The sequence below is a fragment of the Labeo rohita genome, chromosome 2, assembly GCF_022985175.1.
Source record: "Labeo rohita strain BAU-BD-2019 chromosome 2, IGBB_LRoh.1.0, whole genome shotgun sequence".
Taxonomy (NCBI): domain Eukaryota; kingdom Metazoa; phylum Chordata; class Actinopteri; order Cypriniformes; family Cyprinidae; genus Labeo; species Labeo rohita.
In genome coordinates this window covers 17,930,644-17,945,617 of record NC_066870.1, presented here as the reverse complement: position 1 = coordinate 17,945,617, position 14,974 = coordinate 17,930,644, and the positions used below count along the sequence as shown (strand labels likewise).

Below are 14,974 nucleotides of genomic sequence, written 5' to 3'. Positions count from 1 at the left end.
CACAGTGAAAACTTTTTGCTCAAAATCAACCTTCGTGTATTGTTTACATCGGAAACTCCCATGAGAAATTACTACATTTTACAATATTGGAGTTTATAAAGCAATGCACTACCAGTCAAAACTTTTTAAACAGTAAGATTATTAATGTTTTTTAAAGAAGTTCCCTCTGCTCACCAAGCCTGCTTTTAGTTGATCCAAAGTACAGCAAAGACTGAATTCTGAAATAGTTTTACTATTTAAAATAACTGTTTTCTATTTAAATATATTTTAAAATGTAATTTATTCCTGTGATCAAAGCTAAATTTTCAGCATCATTACTCCAGTGTCACGTGATCCTTCAGAAATCATCTTAATATGCTGATTTGCTGTTCAAGAAACATCAATATTTAAAACAGTTGAGTACATTATTTTCAGGATTCTTTGATGAATAGAAAGATCCAAAGATCATAAAAGATATCTGTTCTTCTGAACTTTCTGCTCATCAAAGAAACCTGAAAAAAAAAAATTACTCGGCTGTGTTCAACATAATTATAATAATAATGTTTTTTTGAGCAGCAAATCAGAATATTAGAATGAGTTCTGAAGGATCATGTGACTGGAGTAGTGAGGCTAAAACTTCAGCTTTGAAATCACAGGAATAAATAACATTTTCAAATATATTTAAACAGAGAACAGTTATTTTAAATAGTAAAAATATTTTATGCTGTACTTTGAATCAAATAAATGCAGACTTGATGAGAAGAAGAGATTGAATCATTAAAAATCTTGATAATCATCATAAATTTGATCTGTATTTAACTACTAAAAAAATTTAGATTGTTAGTGAAGGAAATTAAGGCTAGTTTGAGTCTCCCATTCAGCTTCAACAAGCCTCCACATTCCACCTTTATCAACACCAGTGTTTGGTAGTAACTAGTTACTTGTAATGCATTACAGTAATAATATTACTTTCCCTGGTAACTAGTGTACTAGTGTAACTAATTACCAATACAATTTAAGTGCTAATATTACAGTTACCATCCAAAAATGGCTAGTTACTTTTTTGAAAGTAACTTTGAAATTTAAATATTCAATCATCCCTATCAATTTTCATAATCATTGTCGAGCATGCACACACCAACGCAGCAAGCTAGTTTTGTCAGAATATAGAGAAGCCCACATCATATAGCGTCTGGAAATAGAACTATTAATTTAATTTTGTAAGGAGAAAAGATGACAAAAACATCAATGTCACATGTAAACTGTGTAGTGGTATTAAGAGTTGGTCTACTGCGAATGGCAACATGTTCGGTTGTTTCTACCTGCTTGAGCCACATTGCAGATTTTACTATGTTGCTGGTTTGTTCAAGTTTATATATATATATATATATGTATATATGTGTGTGTGTGTGTGTGTGGCTTGTCATCAGTTTGAGCGAGTTGTACTCTTCATCTGTGACATTCATGGATTCACAGGCTACAACAAATATGCAATTACCAATTTTTGAGGGTGTAATGGAAATGTAACTAGTAGTGTAACTAATTACTGTTGATTGGGAGTAATAAGTAATAATATTACTTTTGAGTGGAGTAACTAGTAATGCGTAGTATATTACATTTTCTAAGTAACCACATTAACATATGAAGAGTTTATTTGCAAAAACAGATAACTATGTTTTTAACAATTTTCAAAAATCATGTTTTTTCATTGTCCATTCCAATTAATCTCATTCAAACTGCAGTTGGGTTATTTTGATTAACTAAACAATAAAAACATGAAAACATAATTTTTGAAAATATAAAACCAAAATTGAGTTTTTGCAAATAAACTCTTTATATATTACAATGATTTCTGAAGCATCATGTGACACTGAAATCAGTTGTATTGCACAATATTCATGTTTTTACAAATAAATGTAGCCTTAGTAAGCACAAGAGACTTATTTCAAAAACATTAAACATCTTACCAACTCCATAATTGTGAATGGTAGATTAAATGTACAGTCTTTCCAGGTTCACTGACACTCATCAAACGGCAATGATGTATAATTTTAATGGAAGAATGACAAAAGCAACAGACACAGCCAAAAAGGTTTCAGCACCATTGTGTTTCCAAAGGCCTTCCTATGTACTGAATCAACAATTCATGGACTCTGCGGCTATTCCTACTATAGCTGCAGATGTCATTGGAATGATTTACTTTAAAATATGAATACATTTATAATGGCAAACATACACAGATGTAACTGTAGAGTGCAACTCTTGAACAAAATGGAATATTATTTATGCACTAACAAATTGTAGGTGATGTTCTTTCATTGGTTTTATCACATAACTCCCATATGGATTATGTTATGCATCTTCTTTCAGGTGACCAAATTCACCACTAACAAAATACACTGAAAAAAACTGCCTTTGAAATATCTTTAACAGATATATAGCTTTGGGAATATAAAAACAATATACAATCATTTAAGTCTCAACATCAGCTGAGCACCAAGGCCAGTGCATGTTTATATTGCGCACGATCTTTGACGATTATGCTGTTGTATTTAGTTAATCTCTTTGCCTGCTTCTAAACCAATTATTTCCTGTCAAATAATTAGCTGTTGGTGTGAAGCTCTGTGGAATATAGAGCAGATCAGTTCTGTTATAACGAATGAGTTCAGTGACAGCAGTAACATCGTTCATTCCACAGTTTTCACAAGGTATGGTCCCTTTCAGGCCTCTGTAGAGCTCTTGAGCTGCACCATCTCAGCCTCCTCTTGAGGTTTGGAAGGTGGGGCTCCACGTTTGCGGTGGAAAACAGCTGCTATCTCTTCAAAAGTCTTCCCTTTTGTTTCAGGTACACGCATGTAGATAAAAACAGTGAAGCCGAACAGGAGTACTGCAAAAATGATGAAGACATAGCTCCCACAAAGAGCCTAAGGACCAAAGCGGAGTTATTCTTATTTTGAAGACCTTATTTAATGATGGCATGCACAATTTTAAAGGTGCAAGGAACTTTACCTCTAAATAAGGGAAAAACATGCCAATGATGAAATTGCACGTCCAATTGCAACATCCAGCTAATGCGATGGCTGCTGGACGCGGCCCCTGACTGAAGATCTCCGCCACAATGAACCATGGGATCGGTCCAGGCCCGATCTCAAAGAACGACACGAACAGGAATATGGCTGCCATGCTGAGGTAGCTCATCCAAGAGTGAACGTCCTGAGAAGCAGAATAAAGAGTGAGGCAGTTTTCTTCATTTCTGTTGAATTTCGGTTGTCTTTTATATACTTATAAGGATCATACCTGAAACGCCAGGCCCACTGTCATGGCCACGGCACAGCAGCACATTCCTCCCAGCCCTATTATAGTGAGTGTCCGTCTGCCCGCTCTGTCCACCATAATCACCTATAAAAACACATGAATAATCAGGACCGTTTAAGAATGGCCAGAATTATCTACAACTGCATGTAAGATGAAAAACGTTTTGAAGATGGACATGAATGAATTTTTTAAGTCATTTTTTGTTTGCCATATACTGACATCTAGTGGTCATGAACTGCGCAACATGGTATACAGGAGAGAATTCAGGTAAATTGGGACACCCTTTGCCGACGAAATAATTGAGGAAAATTAACCTGTAAATATTTAAACATTTTGTTACTAATTTGATTATTATTATTATTATTATTATTAATGCTTTTTTTCTAGCAGGTTGGTGGACATTTGTATATTCATCCGTATACCGGTATGTATTGTACTCCATGTTTTATTAAAAAATCATTTATTAACTATTTTATTTTTTTACAGGTTTTAATTTAAATAGGGACACTTTTTGATGTTCAAATCACTTGGAAAAATGTTTAATAATTGTATTATTATTTTTTTTAGAGATTTTTAAAATAATTGTATTATCATTATTATTATTATTATTATTATTAATTTTTTCTAGCAGTTTGGCGGACATATATATATATATATATTGTACTCCATTTTATATTAAAAACTATAATTTATAACTTTTATAACTTTATTATTATAACTATTATTATATATTATTAAGTAATTTCCCAATTAATCTGAATTCACTGTAAATATATAAATATTTTGTTGAATAATAACAATATTTTTTCTAGCAGTTTGGTGGGCATTTTTATATTCATCCATTTCTATATTGTATTAAATGTTTTTATTTAAAAAAATCATTTATCATTTATTATCATTTATTGAACTATTTTATAATTTGTTATATTTTTCATTCAGACTGGAACACTTTTTGCCATTAGAAAACTGGGAAAAATGTCCCAATTCACTGACTCAATTCACTGTAACTGTAAAAAAGCATGAAAATATTTTTTTTTGCAGTTTTGTGGACATTTGTATATTCATCCATATATGTACTGTATTCCACAAAATTCATTTATCAAGAAAATTTCATTTATCAATTTTATTAATTTTATTTATATATTGTTGAATATTTTATTATTATTATTGTTATATTATTATCAACAGTATTATGTTTTTTTTTTTTTTTTTTTTATTTAAATATGGACAATGTTTGCAGTTGAAATCACTGGGGAAAATGTCCCAATTAACCTGAATTCACTGTAAATATTTAAATAAATTCTAGCAGTTCTGTGGACATTTGTAAATGTATCCATATATGTACCGTATTCCATTCATTTATTTATTTTATTTATATATTGTTAAACAATTTATTTTATTTTATTTTATTTATCATGTTTCACCAAAATCAAATTAACAGTATTTGGTTGTTCGTGTGATAACAACATGCTGGCCATTGGGTATTGGCCTTTCCATATATTTTTATTAACCTATTTTTTCCTGTCTGCAGTCTTCATCTCATGTGAGTTCACATTTAAACCATATTTTTTTTTAAAATTACTTATTTAACTTATTAATTCATTTTATTTTATTAAATGACATTTTCATTTCTTTCAAACTAAAATGTACTTAGGTAAAACTCAGAAAGTGATTTTGTCTACTCTTAGACTAGTCTAAAGTATTGCTCTTTCATGCACCAGCTTCATCAAAACTTGTTGTGAATGGATTATTTGATTTAGAGTAGCTCTTGACTCATTACTCAAAACTGTTTTCACTTGCAGGCTGCCCTTGAACTAGCAGAGATAAACACTGCAAAGTCCCCGATAACACATGGCTGCTCTCCAGCTCTGTGAGCCCAGAGAAGACAGGCTTCAGCCGCCTCTCCAGATCCAGCAGTTATTATAACTTAATCCGTTCACAAGATTCAAGGTGAGAAGTCTCACCAGGTCATACCATGTTAAACATGAGCATGATAATGTCAGCACAGATCTATATAAATCTAACCTAAATCAATGACACATTTTGATCACAGTGCTAACGACAGCTGCTCTGCCTTCAGTTGCAATCTGTTCTCTAAAGTAACATGATCTCAAATGAGTTGGAATATCTACAGTATCTGCTTCGAGTTGTTATCAAAAAGCATTAAGGAAAAGTAAGACCCGAGAGGCAACAGCACTCTGCTGTTTCTAAGAGACGAGAGCCTGTTCCTCAGCAGCCACTGTTTGCCTTTAAATTAGCGTCTGTTTACCGACACAAGGGTGAAAATGATGTTTATAACTCCCACTCCAATAGTGGCATACACAGGCTGACCGACTCCTGCTGTCTGGAAGATCGAAGTAGAGTAATAAAAGATCTAGAAAAAAACAACAAAGATAAGATTAAATATTACAGTTGTCTAATAGTAATGGGTCCATAAAATGTCAATCGAAATGTTTTTTCAATAAAATGGCTCTATAAAGATAGATTGAGCGTACCGCGTTGATCCCAGAGAACTGCTGGGATAAATGCATCATCAGGGCCACGAAGAGTTGCTGGCGGTACACAGAGGAACGAAGCAATCGCAGGATGGACATTTGCGCCTCCTTCATGGCCTCCTCTTTCTCTGCCTGCATCTCTGCAATGTCCTTTGAGGTGTCGTAATCTCCCTTCAGCCTTTTTAGACCTAGCAGAAAGGAAGAGCTGAGAATTATTATTTTGTCTGATCTGAGTCCCAATTGCAACTATAACAATAATGACAAAGAGGAACAATATCTTTGGAAACACTTTCAGAACATTTTTTGCACAGTGTGTAAATAGTTATAGATGCTACTTACACTATGTAAAAATGGGAGTATTTTCTTTGCAATAACAATTTTCTTTTGCAATACTTAGAAATACAGTTGAGGTCAAAAGTTTACATACACCTTGCAGAATCGGCAAAATGTTAATTATTTTACCAAAATAAGAGGGATTGTACAAAAAGCATGTTATTGTTTATTTAGCACTGACCTGAAAAAGATATTTTACATATAAGACGTTTACATATAGTCCACGAGAGAAAAAATGTCCCCATTCAAAAGTTTACATACACTTGATTCTTACTACTGTGTTGTTACCTGAATGATCCACAGCTGTTTTTTTGGTTTAGTGATAGTTGTTCATGAGTCCCTTGTTTGTCCTGAACAGTTAAACTGCCTGCTGTTCTTCAGAAAAAATCCTTCAGGTCCCACAAATTCTTCGGTTTTTCATCATTTTTGTGTATTTGAACCCTTTCCAGCAATGATTGCATGATTTTGAGATCCATCTTTTCACACTGAGGACAACTGAGGGACTCATATGCAACTATTACAGAAGGTTCAAACGCTCACTGATGCTTACAGAAGGAAACATGATGCATTAAAAGCCAGGGGGTGAAAACTTTTTGAATTTAAAGATTAGGGTAAATCTAACTGATTTTGTCTTCTGGGAAACATGCAAGTATCTTCTATAGTTTCTGAAGGGCAGTACTAAATGAAGAAAATATGATGTTTAGTTAAAATAAGAAAAATGTACACAACTACATTCTGTTCAAAAGTTTTCACCTCTTAGCTCTCCGTGCATCGTGTTTTCTTCTGAAGCATCAGTGAGTGTTTGAACCTTGCTGTAAAATGGTGAAAAACCAAAGAATTTGTGGAACCTGAAGGATTTTTCTGAAGAACAGTGGGCAGTTGAACTCTTCAGGACAAACAAGGGACTCATGAACAACTATCACTAAACAAAAAAAACAAACAAACTGTGGATCATTCAGGTAACAACACAGTATTAAGAATAAAGTATAAGAATAAACTGTCATTGTCATTCATTCAACTATTATTTTCTCTTGTGGCTATATGTAAATGTCTTTTATGTGAAAAATCGTATTCAGGTCAGTACTAAATCAAAAATAACGTGCATTTTGTATGATCCCTCTTATTTTGGTAAAATAATTAGCATTTTGCAGATTCTGCAAGGTGTATGTAAACTTTTGATTTTAACTAAGTCTGCACCTCAGCATTGTAGTACATTATGAAACAGTATGTAACCACAATGTATTGGGTGTAAATTATCATTTTTTTAAAATAAAATTGTTAAATGGATGCCATTTTGGGACAGTCCCCCCTACAACTAACCCTAACCTTAACCGATAAACACCCGTTAGGCACGCTATTTTCCACTTTTCGGTTATTTTGTATTGTATATAAATGCCTTTCCGATGCGATATGTGATGTGAAAAGGGAGAAGAACGACTCTGGCAAAAGACGGATTCGGACTCGGGTCAAATGCATCAACAAATTATCTTTACGTGCTTTACTACTTCTGCATAATGTTTGTCTTTTGTAATGTTGTCTAACCCTACCACACGCTGGTTGACAAAGTTAGTGTAAATAGCTTCAGCCAACAAGGCGGGCTATTTGCACTTAGTGTAAATAGACACTGCCCTCCCCCTCCCCCCCAACTTTAAAGTCAGATGTATAAAAATCTGCTTAGATACACATTACATTGTCATCTGTTGGTGTGGGCTCTAATTTTAATAGTAATTTTTATAGTTTTCGTTTTTGGTGTGAAGAGGTTTTCAGAGAGAAGAGAATTAATTAAATTTATAAACATCAGTGGAAGATTTAGATTGACTAGCATGTGTCAGTGTTTACTAGAAATGAAATTATTTTGGCAAATTAGCTCAGGGTTAGCATTAGAATCCGGCAGCGAATGTAGGAAATTGAATTTATTAAGGTGAAAGAACCAGATGGACATTGCCAGGAAATTGCCTGTTCTGTGCAATCTGTAATGGTAAGTTAGTGGTCAACTTCACTTCACACTGATACCACTTTTCTTATTCTTATAATACTGTCTTGAGTCTTACAAAATGTTATCCATGTAGTTTTTACTTTCTTCTTAAAATTGTAGTACTTTTTATTTCTCATAATGTTGTGAGTTTATTCTCTACACTTTATGATTTTATTGTGATAAAAGGCCTATTATGAAATTCTGATTGCATGTTTAAACAAACAGTAAGCAGTGAGTGACACATACTCGTGCATGCTTCTTCCACTTTGCCTAGTTTGATGTAGAGATAGCGAGGACTCTCTGGACAAAAAAACAGCAGCAGACTCTGCAGGACAGCAGGAGCTCCAGAAAGACCCAGCAACACATGCCACATGTCATCATTTCCCAGCAGGAAATCCAGACCAATGACCTGGACAGAACAAGGACACCTGCACACATCTTACAAATTCTAATAAGAGTTACTAAAAAAAGAATGAAATAATTGAGCATCTTATTTAAAATACAATTTTTTTTATTACTTGTCTATTCACTGAATAGCTTTTTTTGTTTGTTTGTTTCAGCTGATTAAAACTGATTTTCAATATTAGGTATTGTGGTCATGCTTTTTTATCAAATAAAATTAAATATTCAGTTAATATTCAGTATGAATTATATAGATTATATGTAGTTTATTTGTGGATTAGATGTATTATAAAAGTGTCACTCACTTGACTAAGAAGGATGCCAACTACAATAGCTAGCTGGTGAAGTGCTCCCATAGCACCTCTGTACTTCACTGGAGAAATCTCTCCAATGTACAGGGGCACCAGGCCAGATGACAGACCTATAACACATATGAACCAGAGTGCAGTCAAAACATATTGCGTACACACACAAAACATATAACAGCATATTTTAATAAAACCAATTTAAAGGGGACCTATTATGCCACTTTTTACAATATGTAATACTAGACTCTTAAGAGTTCCCAGAATGTGTCCCAACAGATCATTTATTATATCATTTTGAAAATGCCTACTTTGAGTGGAAGTGATTTTGGTTTTGATTATCACACCTATCAGACTGAAAACATGTATTTTAAAGCCGTATTAAAGAAGAACTCCACTTTCAGAACAACAATTTACAATTACTTAGATAAGACCCTTCTTCCTCGGCTGGGATCGTTTAGAGCCCTTTGAAGCTGCATTTAAACTACATTTTGGAAGTTCAAAATCGGAGCACCAGTGAAGTCCATTAAATGGAGAAAAATCCTGAAATGCTTTCCTCAGAAACTGTAATTTCTTCACGACTGAAGACATGAACATCTTGGATGACAAGGGGGTGAGTAAATTATTTGTGAGTTGTTGTTCTGGAAGTGGAGTACTCCTTTAAACTTCTGGTATAGGGTTTTCTGAGCGCACACATCTGAAGCACGTGCACAGAAAGCGGCTGTCACACGGCACGTGAGTATTAAAGTTCTCTTTCATGTCTAATTGTGCTTAAATTGTCAAATTCACACAAGTTTATGTTAAAAACCATAATTTAAAAACACACAGGAGTTACAAAAAAGTCAGTTGTGTCTGTGAAGGTAAACAGCTGGGAAAGAAATCATGTTTATATTAGATCTGTGCGGCACCAATGTAATATACCGTTAATAATTTTAAATCCACTGCTCTCTTGTCTCCTCTGAGGCTAGGACTCTAAATAGTGTTCTGTGCTCATCAATGCAGCCAAAGACAAAACAGTTAGTGAAATCTAAAGTGCTCATTCAAGGAAACACTGCTACTTGAAGATGCAATGACTTCTACTTTGGCTTTGTTTAGAATTACTTTAGTCATAGTCATGAGAAGACTGGATCATTTTACTTGACTTTTTAAATCTCATTTGGCACAATGAACTAATATTATTCAACTCAATTTCAGTTTTGTTCATTTAGTTAAATTAAGCTTAATTTACCCTGATAGCACACATACATCTCGGAGACGTCTAATTGATGTCTGCATTTAAATCTGCAAGACGTAGTTTGCTCATCTGCAATACGTCTATTGGACGTTTCCTATCAGATGTCAAATAGACGTCTATTAGATGTTTTTAAGATGTTTATGATTTAGAATGTATGTAAACTGACATCTTCCAGACGTATGTACACAGCAGATGCTTTCTAGATCAAGAGATCTTTAACAGATATCTTGCAGATGTACGTGTGTTATCTGGGTAGTTAAATTAAAGTGTTCTATATTTTCAATGTCCAGAATCTCTGAACATATCCACAAATGCAATCACTGATCCTATTGTGAGCATTATGCAAATATTGATTATGTTGTGTGCTTAATCGTAAAAACTGAATAAATACATAAAGTCATACAGTCCGTGACGGACAGGTTGTTAAAGGCTGGTCTATGTTGTAATACAGTAAATCGGACAGGACATCCAAACGCTCACCTATCATTCATCGACCTCAAATATGTATGTAATAGCAACTTTACATGGCCACTCAATCTAATGTTAACCTAGAAAAATGTGCACTATTGAAGTGTCTGTGCGGAGTGAGGAAGCTGAATAGTAGCACGTTCACTGCATGAGAGATGGAGGCGCCAGTGCGGTCACTTACTCTTAAAATACTCCCTCATTTTCTGTCATGCAGATAAAAGTTATACATGTTTTGAATCTGTAAAGACCACACTTATTTGTGCAGACTCAGAATAACAACGAAACGTTGTGCTTTTGTAAAATAATGAAAGCAAACAGGATGCGCTTTCTGCCGTCTTGCTTTGCATTTCTCTCAAGATTCCACGAAAATAGAGGTAAGGTTGTGTCTTACCACAGTACAGTCCCATGATAGCACGTCCTGCAATCACCATGAGGTAAGGTGTGCCCATCTTAGCCAGGCCCATCAGCAGCCCAGCTGTTATGGCCAGGACATTTATATACAGCATACCTTTGATCCTGTAATTCAATATTACACAGACAGGACCACAAATGTGAGTCATATTCTATTGAATCTAAACACATAAAACGTAATTCTTTCCAGATAAAGGAGGTTGAAACTAGTTATTGCCGTTAAAGTCCTTGAGCTGTTTTGTTTTTATCTTATCACAAATAATAAGTTCACAAATACTGTACCTTCCACGGATGTCGCTAACAAAGCTCACTAGAAAGGAGGACACCATGCCTCCGATGGAGAATATGGCCACGGACAAGGACCAGTACATAACCACAGAAGAATCAGTGGGTTCTTCATGTTCTGTGGCGTTTCCTCCTTCTCTGCGGGCCAGTTCCTCATTATAGACACCTAGGGATCTTGCATAGTGCCTTTCAATGACCTACAATACAATGACATAATGGCACGACGGATAAAGATATTGAACAATAGATAAAACCATATCATGCATGCTCTGAATGCAGCTAGGAGTGTGACTGTTGTAATGATGGTGTGATCACTGACCTTTTGTGGGGCATTGATGACACCCAGGCTGTATCCCATCTGCAGAGAGCCAAGTGCAGCTGTGAACACTGCCAGAGCGAGTGTGCCTGTTAACTGCTGTGAGACAGGAAAACGCAACGGGTCTTAAAAAGCCTGAATTTTGACCTTCAAAAATTAAAGCCTAAAAAGGTCTTAAATCAAGCAGAAAGTCTTCAGTTCATAAAATCTTGGGATTAAATGTTGCAAGCACTGTTTTGTTCTCCAATACATCCTTAAATCAAAATGAATTTATTTCAGATGCAAAATGAACATATGAAGTCTTGTATTTGTTTATAAAATTAAACTAAATTAAGTCAACGTAGTATAAAAACTTGCATTAGCAGATATTTGTTCCTGTTTTAAGCACAAACTCACTTCATTTCATCATAAAACACAACTAATGTCTTTTGACTTCTCAAGTAAGTTTATCTTGATTTAGGAATATTTACACATTTTCAATTGAAGAAAAAAGTTTGAAGTTGTATTTTTAAACTTTTCATTTAGAGAACATATTGACATATTTTGTTCCATTCAGTGTATTCTTTACTTGGTCCTAAAAAGGTATTAAAAAGTCTTACATTTGCCTCCAGAAAACCTGCAGAAACTGTTAACATTAAAGTATCATTTACTCTTGATCAATTCAGAATGTGACAATAGAAATTATTATATATTATATAATAATTATATTTTTTCATCTTAATTATATAATTTATAATAAAGATCATGACTTTTTTAATAAAAAGGTCTTGCACTGAAGACTATATTTATATAATATATATTACAAATATTTGCCATCTAAAAAATAAAATTGATATTTAGTTTCCGCCACTAAATTAAAAAAGTTAACTGTGACTTTTTATCTCACAATTCTGAGTTTTTCTCAGAATTATGAGATATAAATTCACAAATTGTGATATACAATGTCAGAATTGTGAGCTATATAGTAGTCAACATTTGAAGTGGATTAAAAAAGTTCATCAAAGTTGTCCTAAGACAAGAACAGGCATTGTTTTAGTTTTAGGACAACTTTGAAGAAAGGTTTTGATCTACTTCAAATGTTGACTACTGTATATACACTTGTAATTCTGAGAAATTAAGAGTTTATAATACGCAATTGCGAGTTAAGTCAGAATTGTGTAAACTTGCAATTCTGAGAACATATTTCCTTGTCAACTTTATTTCCTTGTCAACCTTGTAGACTTTATAACTCGCAGTTGCGAGTTTTTATCTCACAATTCTGAGAAAAAATTCAGCATTGCGAGATAAAAACTTGCAATTGCTAAAGAAAGTCAGAATTGTGAGTTTTTATCTCACAGTTCTGACTTCATTTGTAGCAATTGTGAGTTTATGTCATGCTATTTTGAGAAAAAATTCAGAATTGCGAGATAAAAAGTCAAACAAACTTTTTATTTTTTTATTCAATGGCGGAAACGGACTTCCATAAATTTTGCTCTTTAAATAAAAAATTATATATTTTTTGTTAAATGAATTATTAAACATACAGTTGAAATCAAAAGATTACATACACCTTGAAGAATCTGCAAAATGTTATTTTACCAAAATAAGAGGGATCACACAAAATGCATGTTATTTTTTTTTTTTTTTTCAGTACTGACCTGAATAAGATATTTCACTATTGCAGAAAGTTCAATCGCTCACTGATGCTCCAGATGGAAAAAACAATGCATTAAGAGCCAGGGGTGTAAACTTTTGAACAAAATAAATGCCTAAATATCATATTTTTTTCATTTAGTACTGCTCTTCAGAAGCTACTTACATGTTTCCCAGAAGACAAAATAGGCTAAATGTACCCTGATCTTCAAATTCAAAAACTTTTCACTCCCCGGCTCTTAATGCATCGTGTTTCCTTCTGAAGCATCAGTGAGTGTTTGAACCTTCTGTAATAGTTGCATATGAGTCCCTCAGTTGTCCTCAGTGTGAAAAGATGGATCTCAAAATCATACAGTCATTGTTGGAAAGGGTTCAAATACACAAAACTGCTGAAAAAACTGCATTTGTGGGACCTGAAGGATTTTTTTTGAGGGTAGTTTAACTGTTTAGGACAAACAAGGGACTCATAAATAGCTATCACTAAACAAAAAAGTATTAGGAGTAAAGCGTATGTAAACTTTTGAACAGAATCATTTTTATAAATTCAACTATTTTCTCTTGTGGACTACATGTAAACATCTTTTGTGAATTGATGTGTTATTCACATCAATATATCTTATTCATGTGAGTACAAATAAAAAAATACCATGCAGTTTGTATCCCTCTTATTTTGGTAAAATAATTAACATTTTGCAGATTCTGCAAGGTGTATGTAAACTTTTGATTTCAAATGCATATTCTATTTGAACAAACATTTGATTCAAGAACAAAGAACATGATTAGATGTAGTTAAACTAACACACTTTACTCAGAATTACTGAGATGGCATAACAACATATATACCTGACATATAATTAAATGTATTTTGTGCAATCAGGTACACGAGTAATACCCGAGCAAACAGAACAAGGGTTTTGATGGTCTGAAAATCTCCAGTAATACTAATTCACATAACATATTACGTTATTACAATTATCTACTATAGTAGCAACAATAACAATGCACATTTACTAACATACACATTTGCATAGTTTATTACTAACAGTCATACAAACAGAATAGCCAACTGTTGTGATTCTTAAAAAGCATTAAATTTTTTTCCATACACAAAATAAAAGTCTGCATCCTGGCCATGTTAGTTATTCAGCTGTCAATTTACAACTAAATGGGTGTCAAATCACAGTAACATTAATGATAAACCCAGAAATCTCATAATCACAGTGTGAATAACATCTGCATTCACCGTTCTGCATGTCATTATCATCTCTGCTCTCATTTGTACAAGAGAATTTTTTTTTTAACTTACATATTTAAAAAAAATATATACATTGTATATGTAAATTCGAAAGATATTATTTCACACCATTGTCAGTCTGTTACTTATCATTCAGATGCAAATCAAATACATATATAAATAACCAAGAACTAAATCAATTTACCTTCTCCATTTTGGCATGAAGTGTCAGCAAAAGCTGCTCTTGGTTGTTAATAGTGGCTCCAAGGTTCTTCTCTGCTTTCCCAATACTAAGTAAATGATCAATCCTGTCACTGCAGGATCATGCTGCACACGTGTGCTTGTGCTGGAGACCTTCTGCCCTGATCCACTAATGATGTCCATGTATCAGTGCTGTTTATGTGCACCTTCAGGAAAATCATCTTCCCATTGAACACCACACTACTATTTCACTCAACTGTGGTTGAAATGACTGACGTGACTTTTATATCATTTTAAAGTATTTAATATGTTTATGATACACATACTGAAGAAAGTAACGTGTCAGCATTGCAAGATTGCACTTTTTTTTTGATTGGCATAACAAAGCG

General features: G+C 33.6%; 1 protein-coding gene across 1 annotated transcript; it reads right to left on the bottom strand.

The window, feature by feature from the left end:
• Positions 1–2,016: 2,016 nt before the first annotated feature.
• Positions 2,017–14,754, bottom strand: slc2a2 (solute carrier family 2 member 2). The gene is made up of 11 exons (XM_051138665.1): positions 14,590–14,754; positions 11,522–11,617; positions 11,200–11,399; positions 10,898–11,022; positions 8,805–8,920; positions 8,344–8,506; positions 5,790–5,977; positions 5,564–5,668; positions 3,277–3,378; positions 2,989–3,192; positions 2,017–2,903 (listed from the first exon to the last, which is right to left on the bottom strand). Exons 1-11 carry the CDS (start codon positions 14,596–14,598, stop codon positions 2,700–2,702), a joined length of 1,512 nt encoding a protein of 503 aa, XP_050994622.1. The 5' UTR covers positions 14,599–14,754; the 3' UTR covers positions 2,017–2,699.
• Positions 14,755–14,974: the final 220 nt, after the last annotated feature.